We start from the raw sequence: 23,225 nt of genomic DNA, 5'->3' as shown, positions 1-23,225 counted from the left end.
ATTGCCCATGGCTGTGAAAGAGGTCACTTGGTATGCGGATGAGAGGGCACTTCAACATTTTCCAATAAAACTCTCTTGCACACTTGTTGCCAGTGTGCAATGGTGTGCAATGGTGTCACGCTTCCCTAAGGTTGCTAAGAGCATCAAAGTCTGCTTATTGGAAGAGGTAATGGGATATGGGTTGCATGGGTCCAACTTCCCCTCTCACCATACCGATTCCGACACTTACATACATTCGCCCAAGAACCCGATCCGAAGCCATCGCTGTCATCTTCCTATATTTACAACCGGTGTACCTCACTGCATGGGACTCGTTTTAAAAGACCTTTTGGTCGGCAAGGACAAACCATGTATTTTATTGGGTCATGTAGAATTTGTACACCTCAAGTACAAAGTCCCGCTTGGTGAACCTGACCTGCCAGATGGTTTGGTGAACAGAACCGTCTTAGAAGCCGTTTGGAAAAAGGCAAGTGCTTTCACAAAATGCTTGGCGGGTGATTGGATGAACCATCTGTCAATAACCATCTATCACTGGCTCACTTCTGCCATATCAGCGGACTACCAGCGGAGCCAGTTGGTCAATCAGACTGCCAGTAGCTCCTCGCAGGACGCCGGTTGTTGTTGTAGACCGAAAAGTTGGGTTTTTTGCGTAAGAATCCAGTTGCCATGCCAGGTAACTGCTTGGTGGCAAATGGGGACAGTGGGGACAAATTTGAACAGTCTCCTACCTCAGACAAAGCCATGTCTTGAAGACTGAAGATCTTTTCTGAAAATTACATTTTGGGTCATAATTCCCAGTGGTAGTATAGTTCAGATATGGACAGGAAGTGTAGGAGTAAAAAGAGGATGAGAAACAAAAGGTTGATGTTGTGGTTAAGCAGACTTAAAGCCAATGCTGATGGTTCGTACAAGACTCGCCTCAATGCGAGTGATGTCCCCACTTCGGACATGCTGCGGGGGAAGTGGAGTCCTCGAGGGAGCGGCAGGGGAGCCCTCGCAAAAAGAGGAATTGTTCAACCTAATTTTCATTCAAAGTAAAAACCATAAAGAAGTATGACTATTGTAATCACTGGTTTCCCAGCTCATTCTCTCAGGGTAAACTGACTTTTTTACATGACTAAACTCCTCCAACAGGAAGTCCAAGGACCACAATCTGATCAGATCAGATCCCCGAAATAGCCCCATGGGACACGACATGGGGCTATTGTTTAGATATGTTTAGAATGTACCACAGGGGGTGAACTGCAATGCGTCCCACTGATAAACCGTGTACTAACTGCTGGCATGGAAACATAAGCTAATCATCACCAATGCAACTGTGCACTTTTGGAAGCAGCCCATCTGTGAAGGCTATGCAATTAGCTGCCATCACATGGCACAGGACGGAACAGAATTCTGATGCATGCTGTCCTTGGTGCACCACTGTACAGGACAAAATAACAAACAATATGCATGACTAATCCGCAGTGAGGCTGCTGGCTTTTCTTCTGTAAAGCCCCTCGGATAAAGTCTGGGCTTTTTTCTTGAACCAGAACACAACGATTGCGCGTCTCTGACTAGGTGAACTGTGTTGTATTTTATCTCCAGCCGAGTGTTCGTTTGGACAAATGGGCTCACATTGTGTGCCAAAACAAGCAGCGGCCAGGAGCATCGATCAGGGACATGCCGGCGCACACAGCGGCTAAGAAACAATGTGCGACCGGCACTGGAGCAGTGTAGTGCAACATCTAAGAGCAGCGCCGGCAGCGGGGAAAAAAGGAGCGTTGACAAAGCCCCCGGCGTCCGTCGAGCCGACAGAGAACAGCACGTGCATGTTTGCATTGTCCTTACCTTGCGTCCGGCTGTGTTCAGCTTTATTGGTTGGAGGAAGGGGTCAAAGATCATGTGGCTGGTCTCGATGTTAACTGGCGACTGCCTCTTCCCCATCGAGCACAGGTTCCAGGCCGAGTTCACCAGCCCCCAGAACGACGGCACTGCAACACAAAAGGCAGAGAGAGTGGAGTGTGAGGGTGTGTTCAAAAGGGCGAGCATCTGCAGCCGGGAGATACGAGAGGTCGCCCAGAGTGACGAGCAGAGTTTGCGCTTCGGCATTTTTTTTTCATTTTTTTTGCCAGACTGACAGTGGGAGAAATGCAATTAGCAGGACTCGACTGATGTGGACTTCTGATAGCGGGTAGAAGTACTCTGGGATTGGACCTGCAGATTGAACATTTATTTTAATGGTTGGTTTTATTCTAAAATGTACAAGTATTGCTCACAGGATCTTTTCCTTGGTGCATCATAATTATCATCATTGTAGCTCTTTTTTATTCTTTTGAAACTATTAATAGAATTGAAAAATGGGTGAGCAGAATACCCGGTTATGGTCTGTTTTAGCACATGTTCCGATACATGCAGTCACACATGCTTAGTATGTGCAGCACATAAAGTAATTCAGGATTTGTGACACAATAATGCAGCTCTTTATTAATCCTGTGGAAGGATTCGGTCACCTTGGACACTTGCTAGCATCAATTCCTCACCTATATGTAGGAAGTACACTGCCATTTAGGGTCGCCTGCCACAAAAAGCTTCATTAGTTACAGTCGGATGGCTGAGAGGAATGCGCTTTATCTTTCAACTGTCTTTCATGCTGTTAGGTTGCAGAAGTCCTCTTTGCAAATAGATGTTCTGTTGTATGGAGGGTTGGCAGAAGAATTCATGCGTTTTATATGGAGAACAAAACTCAGTACAATAGTTCAACCAGACCGACAACTGAAAGAGACAAAGATCCCTCTGAGCAACAGGTTAATGAGAATAGAAGAACTCAACGGGCATTGGGAAAAGAAACTGGAAGTTTAGCATCAGTGTGTGCAGATTTAACGAGAAATCAAGTGCACAATAATGCCCAAGACCAGCTGGAACATTAACAGGTGTGTTGCTGAAGCAAAGACATTCCTAAAATGTCACAATAGAAATAGAAGGTTACCACTGTTGGAATTGGATCAGAGGATATCAGCTGAACATACGATCAACGGACGAATCACAGTTTAAACCTATGCATTGGCTGCAGAGGGCCCCAGAAAAAAACATTCAACCTGACAATTTAATTCCTTTTATTTTGGGGCCAAAATTATTTTAAATAAAATAACACATTTAGTGTCGGAATTATTCAGTTTTTTAATTTGTATCCCTGTTCAAATGGTTATGAATGAAGGAGAGAAGAAAAACATTGATACAAAAGGTGACTTTTCAACAGTAAATGTCATTTAATTTTCAACATTATAGGCTCCGATGTCAAAATGATCACCATCCATCTCGAACAGCAGCATGACTCGCCAGTCCGATCGCACCGCAGCACGGCAGGGCAATTCGGTGAAAAATCTCCCTCTGCATAGAGGAAGCATTACAGAAGTGAGAGAAGCAGGAATCGGGCCTATAATCAGCCCACACATGCCCTGTAAGACTGAGAGGACAGGACGGCGCAGTGAGAGAATGTCAGCACTGTGGGCGTGATCGGCATCTCCGCCAGTCTTCTTCTCTTATGTAAGACTTGGCCACCGGGACCAAGAATTCCATTCCCTTCAACAAGGGTGGGAGGCAGCGGCTTATCGCCATTCACTCCCGCTATAATGTCTGATGCGGCCCAAAGCGCCATTTATTACCCCCCCCCCCATTTAGGAACACAGCATTACACGGAGATGAGTCACTGGGATTGTGCTCCGCCGAGATTCTTTTACCAACAATAGAGGAAATAACTCTATTTTCTTTTTTAATATGCAAATGCTGTATATATTGAAGTGTTAGCATTTGTACAGACTCTCCTGTTACAATGCACTGTGCTCAGTCTTCGTCATCGAAGCGCTCAAAGCGATACATAAGACGAAATGTTGAACTTTTAAATGTCATGGAGGCATTTAAGGAATGTGGCATCGCAGAAAATCCTTTCGATCGATATTTATTTAATCCAGTCGAAGGTCACAAAGGTCCAGGTTGTGCTCAGCATACCTTGGTACAGCAAGTCAGCATCTGTGGTAACAGCTGAGGCCTCGCATTGCACATAAAGACTTCTGAAGACCTCGAGGCTCACCGATTATTATCCAGACTCACATCTAGTAGAGTGAAGGCCTTGACACAAAAACGGAAATTATCCCGTTCATATGGTCACTGCAACCGCAGTTTCCAATCGCTTCAGAAATGACCATCCAGACGTAATCCTTCACTGACTGAAAGATGATGAATGGGTCCACGATAGATAGAGAGTGGTGGCTGTGCCACAGACATAAGTTACGGCACACTGTAGGACCTTAGTCACACAGCACTGAGTCACACTGCAATAAAAAAATAAAAGCGCTTTGCTTGGTGATGCTGCTGGAGGTGGGAGCTTTCCGTGAGCTGTCAATGCTTTGACTTCATCACAACTGGAAATAAATACGCGTTGACCTCCACCACACCGGTGTGAAACAGTAAACACTGCAGCTTTACGGGAAACGCTGTTAAACTTGATCTCGGGCACAATGTTGTACATTATACTGACTTTCTGAGTCTTTACACGCCAGAAGGGCCAGTTGCTGATTTTATTTGTGTCAGCAGAGTGTGGCGGCAGGTTGCCTTTGTCTGCCAGTCCAGCAGAAGCAGCAGCGGCGGCGGCGGCGGCGGCAGCGTGGGACTAAATGTGTGGTCGCCTCACAAGAATCTTTCGCCATTTCTGCCATTCGTACGGCAGCTTGACGAACTCTGGCAAGATGTTCCCCTTGGAGCGCCGATGCTCACGAAAGCCCCCCGGAGCACTGCAGTGCAACGTTTGACCGAGATGCAAGTCTCCGGTGACCCTGGCAAGCTCTGCATAACATATCTGCTGCATGCCAGAGCTGCTTTGTAAAGTGGAAAGGACAAATATCTGAAGGGTTTGCCGTCTCTGCTTTCTGTCTTATCACATTTGCCTCCATGCAAGTCACAGTTCCACATGCTTGGAGAGCGTATGATGACGATGGAAGTTAGACGCCAGATGCCGGTCGACTAACCCTGATGTCTGCACCCCCTCTTAACGATACGTGTAGGACAAGCTATTTTCTGCATTGGCACTGGACATGAATCAGGAGGTGCGGAATCATCAAATCTCAACACAATTCCAAGGGACTGAATCACAACATTTTCATAATGTGTTTATTTGAGGTAAAAATGTATCTTAACAACTTTAGGTTTGGTTGTAGTGGAGGTTTGAAGTCAATGCTGGCACATTTCACCCGATTATTGTCACGTTACTATATCAACCAAACTCATTTTAACCCAATCCACGATCTTTTCCTTTTCCCTACCAAGTAGTTTTGTTGCGTGCACCTTTCATTTCCGGAACCTTTTGCTGCTTGAATGCAAGTTTTAAGACACTACGCATCGGCTTCACACGGCAGAACAGGTGGTTGCCGCCTGATTGGAACCAATAAGTTGTTTCTAAATATTACACAAGTTGTAAAAACAGCAAACAGAACTAGAGTCTGCAATCTACAGCATCACGGAAGAAGCGGGTCTGGTGTTCAATCGCCCCAAGTTCTCCCACACAACTTGCCTTCTCCGTTCTCTACACTGGCTCCCTGTAGGAGCTCGCATCCAGTGTGAGACTCTGGTGCTGGCCTACAGGGCAGTGAAAGGAACAACTCCTTCCTATCTCCAGGCCATGGTCAAGCCCGACACCCCCGCCCGACCACTTCGCTCTGCTGCCTCGGGGCGACTGGTTGTCCCGTCGCTCAGCGGTCCCTGCGTCCGATCGACCCGGTCGCGGCTGTTTTCTGTCCCTCAGTGGTGGAATGAACTCCCCACTGACGTCAGGACAGCAGAGTCGCTGCCCATCTTTCGGCGCAGGCTGAAAACTCACCTCTTCAAGAAGGTCTACGCTGAGCCTTCCACTCAGCACTGATTGTATTTGTTTGTTTCTGCACTGTGCTTTGCTCTGGTTTATGCTCTTAGATGCTTGTAGGAGATGCACTTATGACTTCTGGTGAACAGTAGTTCTCTTGAATGCCGATGTTGAATACACTTATTCTAAGTCGCTTTGGATAAAAGCGTCTGTGACGTATTGGTAATGACCCACAAACCTCATTTTGTACCAGACCAATGGGAACAAAAGCATTCATAAGCTCCTGTGATGGCGCATTATACTCAATCCACCCAACAAATGCTGTTCAATCCAATCACAGGACTCCTGCAGCTGTCCGTCCATAGGAGGCAAAAACAACTGGACAGAGTGATAAAACATATTACAGATGGGTTCTGTTGAAGACAGCATTGAGTTAGGAAGTGTTTCATCGGGAGGGCGGTCCAGGAGAAAGGGACTTCTGCTGATGCAAAAGTCTTCATGAATATGACAGGAAATCCATGTGCCGAATGGGAATTGGAGTGCGAGCGCATCGATCCATTAAACCCTGAGCCCCCTTGTTGTAAATGCACACACAATTATTAGCCCTTGATAGATTCCTGAATGCGACTACAGCGGCGTGGGACATCCCTCACTGCTGACACGGGCACATGCACCACTTGTCAATAGTGTGCAGGACCCCCCCCCCCCCCGCCCAGCTCTGATACACCCTACATTTCACTTAGGCGGCTCACGAGCCACTTTCGTTTGTTATTGGCAAGCTGTAAAAGCAGACAGGGATGTATGGTGTGGCCTTTCGTAGACGTCAGACGGAGAGGATGTGTAATGTGCAAGTGAAAAGGGCAAATGAGGAGTGAGGGGGAGGGGGGAGTGGGGGGGGGGGGGTCTGTTCCTCGTCTTCCCAACACTTATCAAAGGGTTCTCTGCTGTTATGAGTGGCAGCAGTTGCCAACTTCAAACAACTGCATCTGTGTGTCACCGCTCTGTCGCGTACGCATCACTTTTTAACTCCACGTAATAATTTACTGGACAATAGAGGCTAGCGACATGGATCAGATCTTCTGTCATGACATATGGAATTATTAACCCTCTGAACTCAGAGCACATTATTTCTCTGCAGCTCTAAAAACTCAAAAATGTTTTGTGCAGTATAAGACGTATATAAATGTACAATAGAATCTATAGATACAACATTTTTCCAAGTTGCCACAATCAAACATGTAGATTAAAATCTTTTTGATGATATATCACAATGTTGAGCTTAGTTTCGGTTGCTCTTTCTGATGGAAGTGTTCGTCACATATGATGTGCTCAAGGACCGTCGGAAAGACGAAAATCTACGATTGAAAGTTTTTACAGCTTCTGGCTCTGATCTACGGTGTAGTTTTGGGGAGGGTTGCTTTTCCATCCCGCGGGCAGGTTTTGGGGTTCTAAAGGGTTAATACATATGGATTTATTTCGCTCATTCAGTGATTGAAACTTCACATTTAAATTGACATGAAACCACTTTGGGTTCAGTGAACAGAACTACTTGGTTCGTTTTTGGAGAAGATGGTGGTTTGGGTTCAAATGAGTCTGCTTGTTAGTTTGGTGCGTAAAATAAGTTTAAAAAAAGTACGGTAAAAATTGTTGACTTTTGTTTACACAAGGGAAAATAATAATACAATTTATTTATAGAGCGCTTTTCACAGACAAAAAGTGCTTTAACAGAGCAGAAATTTAAAAGCATCAAAAACATAGGGTCCATAAATTACATACACAGAGAAAAAAAACAAAAAAATATCTGTCTGATATTCAGGAGAACACTTTGACTTTGCTCCTGCGTTTGAATCATCTCTAGTTTCCCCTCATTGGGCGAGCCTTACACCAGAACTTCCTTTGGGTAAATAGAGAAATGACATCCATGAAGAACAATGTAACACAGTTGTTAAATTAAACTCGCAGCATAATTATCTTTGTTCGATGTAAATATCTCGCCTTGCTGCAGCTAGGAGCTCAGCCCTGCGTGGGCGTGTGAGGCCGTGTTTTCAGAGGTGTTTGCGTACTAATGATGCGGCTGACGTGTCCCGGGTCTGAAGGGCGTGCTGGGTCGTGCCTGTGGGTTTATCAGGGCTCAGGGTTGCGGTGAAGGTGGGATCCGAGGTCCGAGGAGACGCTCGATGGACAATTAAGCCCGACATTATTAATTACTTCCTCGGCCCAGTATCTCACACATAGCCGCACGCCTCTAAATCCAAAGCCTGGAGGGACACGGTTTCTCATTATAGAGAGCGGCTCAGAGAGGGCTGGCATCAGAGTGCGTTATATGAACATATGGGAGCCGGGAAAATATATCTATTTCACGGACTATACTACGACAAAAAGTACAGGCGACTACTCCCAAATGAAAGCTAATGAGATGCACGCACACCCCCACACACACCCACACTTCTAAGAAGAGCAAGTATGCAGCACACACACACAAAGACCAGTGTGGCTGGCTGCAGAGGTATGCATTTCATTAAACAGGCCCAGCGCAGAGATAGCTTTAATGAACTGTCTTTATTCCGTCAACTGGATATGGATGAAAAGTTAGAGTCATAGTCTTAGGAATTGGAGAAATGCAAAGCACGCGCACACACACACACACACACACACAAAGAATCTCTCTCTCTCCAAAGACCCAGATGCATCCCGTCCACGAATTTCTTGGACGAGCATCAAGAAAAGTATTAAAACATTTTAAAAAGTGCTTTCCTTTTGTAAGTGCTGACGCAAAACTGGATTGCAAATTTGCCCATGATGGACGAAAGAGAGAGAGAGAGAGAGAGAGAGAGAGAGAGAGAGAGAGAGAGAGAGAGAGAGAGAGAGAGAGAGAGAGAGAGAGAGAGAGAGAGAGAGATCAGCTTGGGGATAAATGCTTACTTGAGCAGGTACAGAAACCAACATCTGAATGATAATGAATGTCTAAGAGCAGCACTAAAGGGGGGCTGTCATATTCTGCAAGCTCTGAATTTGAAACACAGGCTACTGGCACTTGTCTTGTACATGACACACATGTTTGCATGGATTAACATGCAGCTCCTGGCTTGTATGAAAGGTAACAGTGCTTGAACACGACACCAGTGCAGAGAAGTGTTCAGGGGCAGATGGAGAGATTTAGGCCCCGTCTACATGTATACAGATATGTATTTTTCTTTTTTTTTAAAGGATATTTTCCTCTACAGTTTAAAATGAAATTCTGTCCACACCACCTTCGTTTTTCAAAATATGTACGTCCACAACTCCAAACGCTGAGCGGGACCAGCGGGCGGCGATAAAGGCTACGTCGACGATACCTCAAATACCAGAGAAGAAGATCGTGAGCACGCTCAGTCAGCTTATTGTCCGTTGGCGGTGTTTACAAATGAAGTAAACAACAGTAAAGCCGTAGCTCGTTATTTCTACACATGTGGACAAGTCTCTTTTTTTAACTGTGGTGTTTATGAGCTGCTTGTAAATATACAACAGCTTACGATCAAATGAAGGTGATACCGTTTTCTAGACTAGACGGAGTCTATTTGATCCTCAATGCAACGTAACCTTTGACCTTAACGCTTTTATTGACTCTACAACAACACATCAGAATTGCTGGTCACTTTTGTAAGGATCACAGTTTGTCGTTATTCTCATACATTAAAATCATTTTTTTACAATGCATGATAATCTGCTGTAATATGCCCATATTTACAGGATTCCATTACTTGACTTAAAGCAATCAATGGCCACTTATTTATATGTATTATGCATTATAACAGTGATTATGATGCATTACAACTATCAGAAGTATAATACACTCTTAAACTGTCAGCAAGTGACAAGCAATGATGAAGTATTATGGTGCTTGACCCTATAAAATGCTTTATATTGTGTTATTGTTATAAAGTATTTATGAGTGCTGATGATTATAATCATACAGTGCTAAAAGCAGATTACAACACACAAGTATGTTTATGATGCATCATAGACACGGTCGTCCTAGAAAGTGCTACACACATGAAGTTCATAATAATAATTTGATATGCTGTATATCAGACAAGCTTGCACTGTTTGCACAGAGATCAGGATCAGGACCTTGGACAGCTCCAGCTGGTAGAGCGAGCGGGTCGGCTTCCTAAACACTGTGCTACGGTGCACTGTGTCTACTTTCTGGCATTTTATTTCGGTATCTACAAATGTAAAATGGATGCAATGCTGCTCTTTACCTTGACATTTTCCCGGCAGCTCTCTGAATGACAAAAACAAATCCCTCGAATAAAGAACATTTGCTTCGAATGTGGATCCGACAAAACAACAACACCCACACAGAGAGTCGGTGCTGCAGGTGAGGCACTATCAGGTCAGTCGGGACTTGTATCACCTGGTTTCACAGTAGTGCCATTAGCAGTTAGCAAACCATGAATCACCAGGCTGCTGTTACAGGCAGGGTACCGCGAGTGTCTTTCAAGACGCACACGTATTGAGTGATGTTGATGTGTGGGAGACAAGGGGGGGGGGGGGTGCAAATGCAAGTATCCAGCTACTACTGCCATGAGGCTATTAGGGGTTGGTACAGGAGCATTAGCAGTGGGCGGCGTTAATTATCCAGTCAGGTGCCAGTGTGCCGTTGCAGAAGAAGAGCGAGCGATGAGATGATGTCATCAAGAGCGTCAGTCAAAAAAAAAAAGATCTAGGAAAGCAATGGGACGTCCAAATTGTGCTAACATGCTCGATGTGTTTCCATTCACGTGGAGCAACACAGGGTCTGCATGAATACACAGACCGCTCAGCCCTATTCTCTATGAACTACAAATCGACAGGCTTTTACAGTCTCTACGTTACGCAAGCACCTAATTACTTTCAGCTTTTGGAAGTTACAAATCAGTCTCCATTTCCCCCGATCGCTCCACTTGGAACCACCTCACATAGCAGAAGCTGGAGACACCTGTACTGCCAATGCACTGAAACATTAACCGTCCTGAGACGAGAATACATTGTCGTGGCTTTTCAGGTTAATAAATTATGAATAGACCAGTTGTCTGCATGATGCTAATGTCTTCCTCTTCATTTTCTAGCTGCGGCGCTGCTCGACCTCTGACTTTGGATCTGTCACGGCCAAACGCGTGAAGAAATTACATTTGCAACTCCCGAGCTCGAGAGCAGGAGTGTAGTGTGGGCGACGGAAGACGGCAGGAGTCCAGCGTGTGTGTGTGTGTGTGTGTGTGTGGTGCCTGTGTCGAGTGTGTGCTCCCGGGTAAATGGTCAGTGACAGAGGGTCTTGTTTGTGCTTGTACTGCGACGCCGGGGGTAATCCCGCCAGCCCAGCACAGCGCAGAGGCCTCATTAGCACTTCCCAGTGAACAGAACAATAAACATGCCAGTCACGCTAACTCCACCTGTCGTGTTGCTAATGGTGGAGGATATAAGAGCACGAGGCACTCAACTCTCAGGGTGTCGAATACAACGTGCCTCCAGGTGGGGGTGGGTCTGGAGGGGGTCGTGACGGACTTAAGGAGGAGGACTTTTCTTGGAATATCGGGATGCCCTAAAAGATTCAGAAGCGAGGTGGTTTAACACACAAAGGTGTCTCAACATGTCTTTAGCGATGTTCGTTAAGGGTTCGATATGCTTCAAGGGACACTTGGTTAAGAAGTGACGACACGTCCAAGAACATTGCGTCTCGGACGTGTCGACGGGAGTCGGCGTGTGACGGGTTGTTGGGTCTAACCCCTCCTGATTTTTGCCATCAGAAAGGGGGCTCCGGACGCTGGTAGATGACCCGACAAGCACTTTGTTTGAAGCACACCGAGGCTCTTCAGCGCCTGCAGTGAGCTCCGTCAGCACGTATACAACGGAGGAACAACTGGAGACAACGTAGGTGCTGTTTGTGCGCGTGAACGCAGGATACCAATTTGTCGAAGTACAATATGTGGCAGACAGAGTGCCACGGCGTACTTACGCGCTACGGCACACATCATTTGTTTGTGTCCTCCGAGTATTCACATGACACTTGATGGGAAAAGACATTTTGTATTTTCTTTTGCCAACTTTTCCAAAAAAAGGTTATTGTGCAACATTTTGATAGAAACAGCTCAATGTTGACAAAAAAATAAATAAATCAATACAATGAATGACAGAGATCGGGCTTCTCACGCTACATTAGCATCGTGTCCTTATCTGTTGTAACACAGCAGTCTTACACAGAGAGACGTGTCAGTCATCTGCTGCTTTAATTACTCGCAGGTCTTCGAGGGCAGACCCCCATACTCCGCTTTGGAAAACCCAACCCCCCCTCCGACTGATAGACACCTTGCGACTCGAGATAAATGTACTTTTATCCTCAGGAGTTCTCGCATCACTGACTCGGCCCCTGTGGAGATTAAAGACAAGAAAAAACAACTGCAGTCACAATTACCTGAAGGTAAAACAGATCCACGGCTCTGTCCGGGGGGAGAATCTGCTTGTTGCAGATAGGTACACTGTGAAGTCGCCCCAATTAAAAACAGGCGGACGTCTTGTAGGGGGAGGGGAGGGGGGGGGGGCAAACGTAATGGACTCGATGCTTAAATGGTTCTTCTCAAAGAGTTTGTGTTATTGGCTGAACGCAGCGCGAGCGCGGCAGTTTACGCAGCAGAAACCGCTGAACAGAGCGCGAGCTGTCCTCCCCCTTTGAATCACAGCGGGAAGCTCGGGCCTCCTTCGACAGTCCGTGACATTGCATTTCCATGCGGTCTGCCGGATTACGTGGATAGCATGTATGTGGGTGTGTGTGTGTGTGTGGGGGGGGGGGGGAAATGCCGGAGATGCCGAAAAGCCGGAGAATAGAAGCAGAATTAATAAGAAGGGGGGGGGGGGGGGGGGGGGCTCACGGCTCAGCGACTCGACACTGTATCTGTACTGTTTGTATTTACGGCCTTCGCTTCATTGTATCGGTCTGAATGATGCCGTTGATGCCCCCCCCCCCCCCGTCGAGTCTCGCCCCGGTGAACAGTCGGTGCGGTGAAGCCACTGTTTCTGAAGGGGTGCTGATAAGTCACTGGCTGATTTTCATTTGGCAACACACCCTGAATAATGACAAATACAAAAAGACCTTCTCAAAATGACTGAAGGACCCGCTCCACACCAATGAATCCATCTCCCACTTTTCCCTCTCTCACTCAAAAGCTCTGAATTACCGAAGAAGAGAGAATTACCATCACTAATCTCTCGGCTAAGCGCCTGATAGGGTCCGGTAATAGAAATATGTGCCGCTTTCAGAGGGGGGAAACATAATAATGTCTCTTCTTTGACTGTGTGGGTTGTTTTCAGCATAATGGCAGTCGAGTGACAGCAACGCCGCTCTTCCCTTCGCTCTCTCTTTCTCTCCCACATTCGCACTCAGCCGCGCTGTCCCTGCTCATGACGCGATGGAGAGCATTAGAGCTGCTCGCTGGTATTAAACAAATACAAAGAAACAACCTCCTCTCCCCGACCGCTGGGTTAGGTTACCACTTACAGGGCTGTGGGTAAGCGCGACCTACAGCTATGAAGAGCGTGATCTCTTCCGATCTCTACAAAATTCTTCTCCGAAAGACAGGTCACAGGTCAGCGGCATAGATATAGGACGGCAGCACCTCGCTGCAGCATGACGTCTGTCTGCGTTGTGCTTCCTTCTTGAGGAGCATCTTGTAGCATACTAAATGACATGATGAGTGAAAGGGAGATGTCCTCAGGCAAAACAATCTCGACCATCATGTCAGATAACGATGACGGAAATAAATCGATTTAAAGGTAAATCTATAACCGGTGAAGTTATTTTGGAATTGGTTTTCCTCTGCCGATACATCGTCGGCTCCTCCGCAGCCTGATATGTCGCTATACTGAGGCGGCTGTAAAACAGTGAATGAATAGTTTTGAACGCCACAAACCCCCCCCCCCCCCCCCTGCAAAATTCAGTCCAATAACATTTGGAAAGTCTGGAAGAGCTGCACGATTGAGTCACTTCATCACGCTTTAAGTTAGCATCGTTAGTAAGTTAGCCGGATGTTAGCCGGTTAGGAGCGTATGCTCAAAAGTAGTTTGCAGCAGTGAGAACAATGTCGTATATCATGTAAAGTACATCTGTGATTATTCCTCAATGACCTGACTCGTTCTGATCATAAATAACCAATATTATAAGCCAGGGTTGTGCAATAGTGGACTTACCCTGCTCACAATTGTACTTAAAAGCAAGTAATTGCCGAATAGGCACATTTGCATTCAACGAGAGAGCGATAGATGTGATAGTTTCTAAAATTCACTCATGACTAAATATTCTGCTTAAATCCTTAAATCCATATCTTTACTGAAGTCAAAAACTGCTCCTCTCCCACACATGTCATCATTTTATCCTGTTCGACCTTTGTGTGGATTTTTAAAAGTAACGCTGAGTGCTGAGCTGCATCTCAGATTCATCTTCAGGTTCGCAGCTTTCAGAGGATGCGCGCCACTTAAAATCCCCCAAGATGGACGGGTCACAGCCATCACCAGCCAGCTTCTGATACTGAGCAGAGCATCTTTTTGTTGTTGTACTGCAATAGATTTACAACTAATTAATACCTCGTATTCGGTACCGGTAGCACATGCTCACCCGGCCCTCGCCACGCGTCTGTGTTTTATCTCCGCGTGAAGCATTTTGTCGGTAATGTCTCCAGACAGGCTTCGCGGAGCCCTGAGTGCATTCCCATCATTCAAAGGGACCTCAACAAAGAGATACGAATTGAGGTGGGCGAGTGTTATATCATGTCACATCATCCACAATGTGTTGGAAGCCTCTAAAGACTGCGTGGGAGTGGGTGGAATGGAGACCGATCATTAATCTGGTCGCCGTCGTCGACTCTCAGCGAGAGCGAAACGAGCACAAGAGCCCCGCATGGCGTACCGGGACCGTGTTCTCCCTCTGTTAACGTAATAGGGCCGGAAAAACAGCAAGCAGACGGCGGCCCCGCGAAGATGACATTTACGCGGCGAAAAAAACCGCCAGCGCCAGCCGCTTCCTATTCATTCCCTCCATCTTCTCTACCTCTGCGTTACTCACATTTCCACTCAATCGTTGGCACGCTTCAATAAGTGCTGATGTCAGCTGTCTGCTGCGCGGCGCTGCATGGAGCGGCCGGTCCTCGGAGCCTGTTGTCACATTAGCATACAAATAGCTCTGCTCGCACGCGAGGAGGGACTGCCACTCAAGTCTACGGCCTCCATTAAAGATCTTCTTTCTGTTTTCCTTTGCTCTGGTTCGGGCCGGTGCAAAGGGCAGCGCGGCGACGGGGTCACATGCTCGGCGAACGGTGTGAATGGGATTTGGGGAATGCATACCTGAGTGCACCCTTTTTTATCCCCCCCCCGCCCGCATATGGATTGAAGTCATGGAGTGAACCGGAGGATGCTTGGTAAAGGGCTAACAGCTTGGTGCGCTCTAGGCCGAGGGGGCCGGATAGATGCAGAGTGCTTACAGTGCGAGGGAGGGGGGGGGGGGTCTAATCAGCTCTTACGAGGAGAGTCAATTCCGGGCCGGATGCCGAGCGGATCAGAGACGACAGCAGATGTGCAGAGGTTTGACTTGTGAGTGTAATCCTGCGTGACTTTAATCCTGAGCCGGCTGACTGACACCGGGCTCAGCGCTTGTGCACAACAAGCATGTTTGTTCTGGCGGGTTGGCATTTCGCGGTAACATACCTCAGGAAACCGAGCAAAAGAAAAGCAACTTTTGTTTGTGAGTATGCACTCTGAAGTCGAACCTTGAAATGCTGTTATCAATAGGGGTGAAAAAAAACAATCGCAGTGCTCTCAATAAATCAATATTTCAACATTTACTTCCAGCTGGCATCGATGATTGATCCAGCCTGTCATGTATATTTATTAATGCCGGGACCATTTCTATGCAAAAAGAGCTGCCGATTTCCAAACTTAGGTATTAAAATCCGAAAAAAATAAAATCTATCTCCATTTAATACTTATGCTTCAAAAATCAGCTTTATTAATTATTATTAAGAATACATTTTGGGTTGTGAGATAGTAAAACAACCTCTCTGGCTGGTGTAAATGCCACAGTAGGCCATGAGTTATGCTGTTGTTGTGTTAACAGTCATTCATAAAGGGTCTTTGTTTGTCCACTCTCTAGTCGGCCAACAGCTAAAGATAAATGGAACGCTCCCCCTGATGAAACCAAGAGCTCAGCAACGTATGACTGTCGCGGCCGGCTGCCAGAGCCGACACTACATGATGACAGAGTGAACCACTGAGCGTCTGTGACACGGGGGACGTGAACGAGTGCACGGGGGAAGTGAACGAGTGCACGGGGGACGTGAACGAGTGCACGGGGGAAGTGAACGAGTGCACGGGGGAAGTGAACGAGTGCACGGGGGACGTGAACGAGTGCACGGGGGACGTGAACGAGTGCACGGGGGAAGTGAACGAGTGCACGGGGGACGTGAACGAGTGCACGGGGGACGTGAACGAGTGCACGGGGGACGTGAACGAGTGCACGGGGGAAGTGAACGAGTGCACGGGGGAAGTGAACGAGTGCACGGGGGAAGTGAACGAGTGCACGGGGGACGTGAACGAGTGCACGGGGGAAGTGAACGAGTGCACGGGGGACGTGAACGAGTGCACGGGGGAAGTGAACGAGTGCACGGGGGAAGTGAACGAGTGCACGGGGGAAGTGAACGAGTGCACGGGGGAAGTGAACGAGTGCACGGGGGAAGTGAACGAGTGCACGGGGGACGTGAACGAGTGCACGGGGGAAGTGAACGAGTGCACGGGGGACGTGAACGAGTGCACGGGGGACGTGAACGAGTGCACGGGGGAAGTGAACGAGTGCACGGGGGAAGTGAACGAGTGCACGGGGGAAGTGAACGAGTGCACGGGGGACGTGAACGAGTGCACGGGGGAAGTGAACGAGTGCACGGGGGACGTGAACGAGTGCACGGGGGAAGTGAACGAGTGCACGGGGGAAGTGAACGAGTGCACGGGGGAAGTGATTTCACCCGCTGCAGCGAGGGTGATGCTGGAGGAAGACGAGCAGAGCGACCAGACAACACAAAAGGTTGTTCTCATTAAATGCTTTGTAACTGATTTGTAAAGGGATTTGTATCGGATATATTTGTGATATTTTTATTGTCATTTTTCTATTCTATAATTATGTATTTTTTTATTTCCTTGCCTTATTTATTGAACCAGAAACCCGAGGCAAGCTCCTGAGACGTGAATAACCTACTTGGCAATAAGCCCGATCCTGATTCGGACATGATAACAATATTACATATTGGATGTTGATCTGGCCGCAAGGTACAAAATCAGCACTACGGCCACGAGAGAAGCCCAGCCACGACTGGAGGGGGAAAAACGAGAACATTCTTAAAATACCAGAGTGTACCACAAATACATGAAAGCTGCAATAACGGGCATGGCACCTCCTCTCTCTATTTAAAGGCTGGGTGATGCATGCTGGCAGTGTGAGAGGGCCTTTTTGTAAAGATAAAAGCAGAGGCGACTTTCTGCTGGTTGCCAAAGGATGAAAATAGCGTAATTTTATTTTTTGCACCTCAGAACATGTTGTGTTCGCTCCTTTGTGGCAAATGAGGGAGCAGTGTTAGAGAGCTTTTAATCTAAACTAATCCCTACATACAGTACACCACTATCGCATAACCACCCCCCCCCCCCGTGCTCCAGATCCCTTTCCAATTACCGGTACACAGATCCCTTATCTTCCCGGCATCATTTTATTTTCTGCTCACATAAAAGTAGTTCCAGTGTTTTAATTCACTAATTAATGTCGGGGGAGTTCGATCGTGTATGCACTGATCCAGCAGGTATTAAACGAGCATGTGGTCCATGAATGGATTGGTCAAGGCCCTCCAACTGGTGAAGAACTGGAATCCGATGGAACACAACTACAGCTCTGGTCAACAGCTAAAGCCTTCCGACTCTGAAGTTCATGACTATGTGTGGATGTATCACTGCCACAAATTGGGAGGGAGGTGAGAGAAGAGTAGAGGGTGTCCAACATTGGAAAGGAAGACACAGAACGAGCTCGAGACCAAAACAGATGTCTGTTGAAAATGATAATCCCATACAACGAAACTGCATTGTGAATGAGTTCGTGGTGGTCGCAGAGGGCTCTCACCCAGGACACCTCTGTTCATGCCGAGTGCAAGTACTTGAATTGCCGAAACATAACCAAGTACTTACTGCGTTTTTGCTTTGTCGTAGTTTCTAAGCCGAACACTTACGATTTGACAAAACCACACAAGGTAGTCTTATCGTGTTTGGTCTCGTTTTGTTACATTGCTAACGTTTCAAACTGTTTAAAAGAGCTGTATTTGCCATGCCCTGAATCAAATCATCTCTTCACCAGCCATGCTTTCCTCTGTGGTTTATAATAACCGCTAGTTATGTTCTCCCGCGGGCCAAGCAGATTCAAGATCTGTTTTGAGGTAAGTATTGTAAGCATGCATTCCTACATGAAAGTATCATTGGACGTGAAGTAACCAATCATTTAAAGGGCCAGTCGTCCAAATTACACTCTGTGTGGTATTGAACCAAGCAGATAGCTTTGGTTTTGAGATAAAAGAGATACGTTTCTGAGATTTCTGCCTCCTCCCCAATAAAATGAAAGTGCCCGATGGAGATTCATGAAACAGTTATATTTATATTCAGGGTTACACACCAACGCACAGTGTCTCAAGGCCTAACTCATTATAGATTTGCAAAGCTCATGAAAACCATGGCTTCAAATGTGAACCATTTATTTTATAACATAAATATTCATTAATTGAAAGACGATAAAAATGGAGGCCATATCTCATAATTATGACTTTCGAATATTGTGTGACTAACTATCTCACAATTCTGAAATGCGCATTGTGTGATGAGAAAAGATCTCATAACTACGAGCCACACATTTCTGTTTTTAATAAGTGAATGTATTTAGAAAACAAACAGCCTTATTTATTTGGTTATTATCAGTTCAACTTTCCAAAACTCTGCTTCCGTGCTTCATCAGGGCTGTTTGGATGTGGGTTGATCAGAACAACTCATCAGATTTCGATTTATAAAACGTTGCCAACTGATCTCATTTTGGCAGAATGTTGTAGGGACCCATCACTCACAGCAAGGAGCTGATTGTTTCAGGCCTTTCCGTATTTGGAAAGCTGTATTATTGGGGAGTAGTCTTGTTCTTTCCGTCCTTTTTGCTGGGGGAAGGCTGCCCTCCTCGGTTTGTTAAAACCACTCAATGTTTAGTTTCGTGGGGATCATGTGTATCAGTGGCAAAGTAAAGCCAATGCGGAAACGCCTAAAATTGCATTCTTTCTAATCCACAAACCAATAGATACAGTCTATGGTCTGGACCAAAGATGTGCACTTACCGATCAACATTGCTATCTCAAGAGCCACTGGCATGTCTTTAAAAAAACAACTTCAAGCCACCAAATAATGAGAATACGAGGAATTTCTGATCAACAGACTGGCATCAACCAAAACAACAAACGCTTCAAGATGGCTGATAGAAATCCACTTTTAGAAAGAACATAATGTCGGTTGGTGAGACGGTTCACAGTGGGCTACTGTCCAGCTCAGAGCGCAATAAATCCCATGATGCATCAGTTAATGGAGCACTTCTCGTGGAGCACAGAGGCCCTCAAAGGACCCTGAAGATCTACTGGTCTTTCATCAGCCTCTGGCCGTGTTCTCCACCGCCTGAGAAATAATTACTGAACAGCTGAAACGCAGAGCAATATTTCTACTGTCTCCGCTCCCTTCCTCTCCAGTACACCCCCCCGAGGCTTGATTGCCAAATCATTTGAAGTATGATATGAATGAGGCAAGAGGAGCTGGTGCTTATGCATGAATAACAAATAAGGGATACAAGTTTCATGCCTGTTCTTTTCTCCCTCCCGTCGCAATACCCTTAAACTTGAAGATGAAGATCTGATCAAACATGTTGGAATTTGAATTACTCAAATATATATCAAAGGAAATTGAAAGCTGACTTTGGCGCAGTAAATCATGACTTGAATGTGACGCCGTTGGTCTGCTTGGCTAAATTCGATTTCTGAAACAGACGTTGATCTTTGAAGGGGGAATGAAGGCCTTTGATCAGCCGATCCCTTTCACTCCTGCCAATCCATTCTCCCCTTTCCCAATTTCTTCCCTGACATGATGCATCATCCTCTGTTACCCTTCCCTCTATCCATACTAGACTATTGCCTTTTTCCTCTCCTACTCCTGGCGCTGGATCTCCCTCGCTCTTTTCATCGTCGCCTCCTCCTCTGCTGCACCGCAAGCCCAGCTGCCACTCCACAAACTCCTGCAGCAAAATGGACACCCTGCTTGTTCTATACATGATCTCTTTATTCTCACTGTGACTATTTGCTATTTTTGAAACACTGCATATGTCATTAACTTCCATTCTCTTTTATTAATAAAATATTAGTAACAAATAGAAACAATGTGTCAACTAGAAGGTTACATTTCCAAGCATTGCAAGGAGAACCAACAGGAAAAGAAACAACAGTGGGCCTGTAGTAGCATCCTGGAGTAAAACCACAGAAGTCAGCATGTTCTGAGTCATTTGACACAACAAGCTGCCTTTGTTCACAAATAAACAATGTCGACTTCTCAACTCCTGCTCAAGATACTGCTCAATTAAGACCGCGCGTCGATGAATGATTCCTCCTCGCCGTGATGAAATTTGATAGGTAGCGAAGTGAAGAGCCTCCCTCTGCATCGCTGATGAAAAATTGCCTCCTCGAGAGGAAGAATGGCAGAGGAGGGAAATTGGTGAGGGAAGATTTTTCTCTCACACACACACACACACACACACACACACACACACACACACACACACACACACACACACACACACACACACACACACACACACACACACTCTCCTGTGGTTTTGGCATTCGTCCTGTGTTTCTGTCTTTCCGTCTGTGACAAGTCATCTCATGGGAGAGAAGCTTCACCTTGGCAACCTCCGTGGCTCCCCGGGTCAACTTATTAAAAACACACACACACACACACACACACACACACGCACACACACGCACACACACACACACACACACACACACACACACACACACACACACACACACACACACACACACTCTCTCTCTCTGTGGTTTTACTCCCAGGTGCTCCACACTGGGACCTGAGGTGACGCACACGCACACGCACACACAAACATACTTGCACATGCACATAACACTGGGAGCACTTCCAGCTACATATGTTGACATTCATAAGCACACGCGCAACCTTTTTGTGCACCCATGCACACTCCCGTAGTACAGCAGATGGACGCACACCGCAACCTTTTTTCTTGAATCTCCTCTTTGAATCACCTGCTACGTGTTTGTTTTTTGGGGGGGGGGGGGGGGGGGGTTCTATTTACCTCCGGCTACCTGATTCAAACTGCTGCCGCTTTATCCGTTTGCATTGGGTTGGACTTGAGCAAATACACTCGACTTAAAGCCGACTGAGCCGCAGTAATGGGGGCGGCGCGCTGGAGAGGACCAGCAAGCGGCCGGGCGCCATTTGTTGGCTGTAATAAATGAAACGACACATCATACAATGACTCTCGTCTTGGTGCCTCGGTGGACGGCTTCGAATACAAATCAACTGCAGCCACAACAGTGGCGGCGGATATCTGTCGGCGGGCTGCCGTGCTGAGGCTGCAGGTCTGCACATGTTAGACCTTCGCCAAAGAAACAACAGCAGCAGAGCAAGAGGTCCACGGCGTGCTCAGATCTCCACCGCCTGCTGCTGGATGGGCCTTTTTAGCATCATTTTTGGGGATTTTCCCAGGGGCAGAAACGAGGAATCAATGTTTTGGGGGACACCACTTCAAGGAAAGATCATAGAGGCCCTCATGTCTGTTGATAATCCGTCCTCTCTCTCTCTCTCCCTTCATGGTGTCACCGATCAATTATTATTGATTTGCTTGTTCATATAAAGCCCCCCTTAACCTATCTGGTGTGACATTCTGATCTGATTCGCCGTCCATCCGCCACCCTTAGATACAGGGTGCCTTCGGCGAGCCTCCCCTGATTCACTGGCAAACTACACGATTACTCCATGTCTGCCCTCCTCTGCCATATGTCCTCGTGAGAAATGCACATATGTGAAATTGTGCAGGCGTACATCGGATACATTTATAGCGACATGGGCCGCAGAATCCAGCTCAGTGCGCCGTGTTAATTACATTTTCTTTCCCGCGGTAATGAGCACACGAGCACCTTTTCTCGGGATGACACTCCTACCCTGTAGGCCTCGAACTGACGCAGGAGCGCGTGTTTGACAGTAAATGCTGTGAAGAGTGTTTCAGCAACATTGCGGTCGGTGTCACCGCCTCCTCCGCCCGTAGAAACACTCCTAAATGAATCGTGGACATTCTTAACCCGAGGGCTCGACGCACAGAGGTGACTAATCAACAGGCAGATGTTGGTCGGCAGTCGCAGGCGGAGCGTGGGATTATGTGAATCATATGTATTTATGACGGCACACGATGAACTACGTCTTTAATAACTGAACCCTTAATCTCTTAAGGCTCCGTACACCGACAGGAAACAGGTTACGCTTTAATGTCATTTTCCCGCCATTGCTGCTGATATCATTTACTGTGTGAATAAGTGGATGCTTTGGAGCATTAGTGACGTGATGAATTCAGTGAAAAAAGGGAAGGTGTTATGCGTCGTGGATCCCCATCATCATCATCATCGGCGGGGGGGGGGGGGGGGGGGGATTTGCAGGGAAATATCTTGACTGGTACAAAGATCATTGCGTCACCAGCTTCTCACTGCATTTATTTACTCTTAAACTAAACTGTGAAATCTATTTTTTAACTAAACATAAGCCTGATTATGTTTTGATTGATGAAGCTGTCACTTGTTTAACATAATTGCTGAGGAACTCGGGAACAACAGGGGACACGTCTCGTTAGAAGGAAATTTGTTTTTCATAGTTTGAGTTGGTTTGGAACTAAAATTTGATTTCTGAACACAGTGACGGTGGTGAATGAAACACATTCAGGGAATGCGGTATCTCTCCACACACCAACGCTAATTGAAGTGAATTGAGTTTTTTTGTTTTTGAGGTGCTCAAAACACTGACAATGTCTCCGTTACTCTGGACAGTCCACTGACCTCTCACACTTTGCACAGCAACTACGGACGACCTCCTTGTTCGAGAGATGTTCTATGAGTTAGATGGTAATAGAGATCTGGAAATAATAAATACAGGCCCAGTGTTGCAATCTTTTTATGTTCATGTTCACCACACAGACTGTAAGTGGACGTAGTAGTCGTGACGTCACCCATTGGTTTGTGGACTGTGGCTTTGAAGCAGGCGGCAA

General features: G+C 46.6%; 1 protein-coding gene across 1 annotated transcript in view; it reads right to left on the bottom strand.

The window, feature by feature from the left end:
* Positions 1-23,225, bottom strand: part of ca10a (carbonic anhydrase Xa) — a 133,196-nt gene that overhangs the window by 81,034 nt on the left and 28,937 nt on the right. The window contains exon 3 of the mRNA XM_079293838.1: positions 1,831-1,973. Coding sequence (XP_079149964.1) covers positions 1,831-1,973 — 143 coding nt within the window. The remainder of the gene's footprint in view (positions 1-1,830; positions 1,974-23,225) is intronic.

Source organism: Melanostigma gelatinosum (assembly GCF_949748355.1).
Source record: "Melanostigma gelatinosum genome assembly, chromosome: 21".
NCBI classification, from domain to species: domain Eukaryota; kingdom Metazoa; phylum Chordata; class Actinopteri; order Perciformes; family Zoarcidae; genus Melanostigma; species Melanostigma gelatinosum.
The sequence above is the reverse complement of the archived record's forward strand: the minus strand, read 5'-3'. Positions and strand labels throughout refer to the sequence as shown.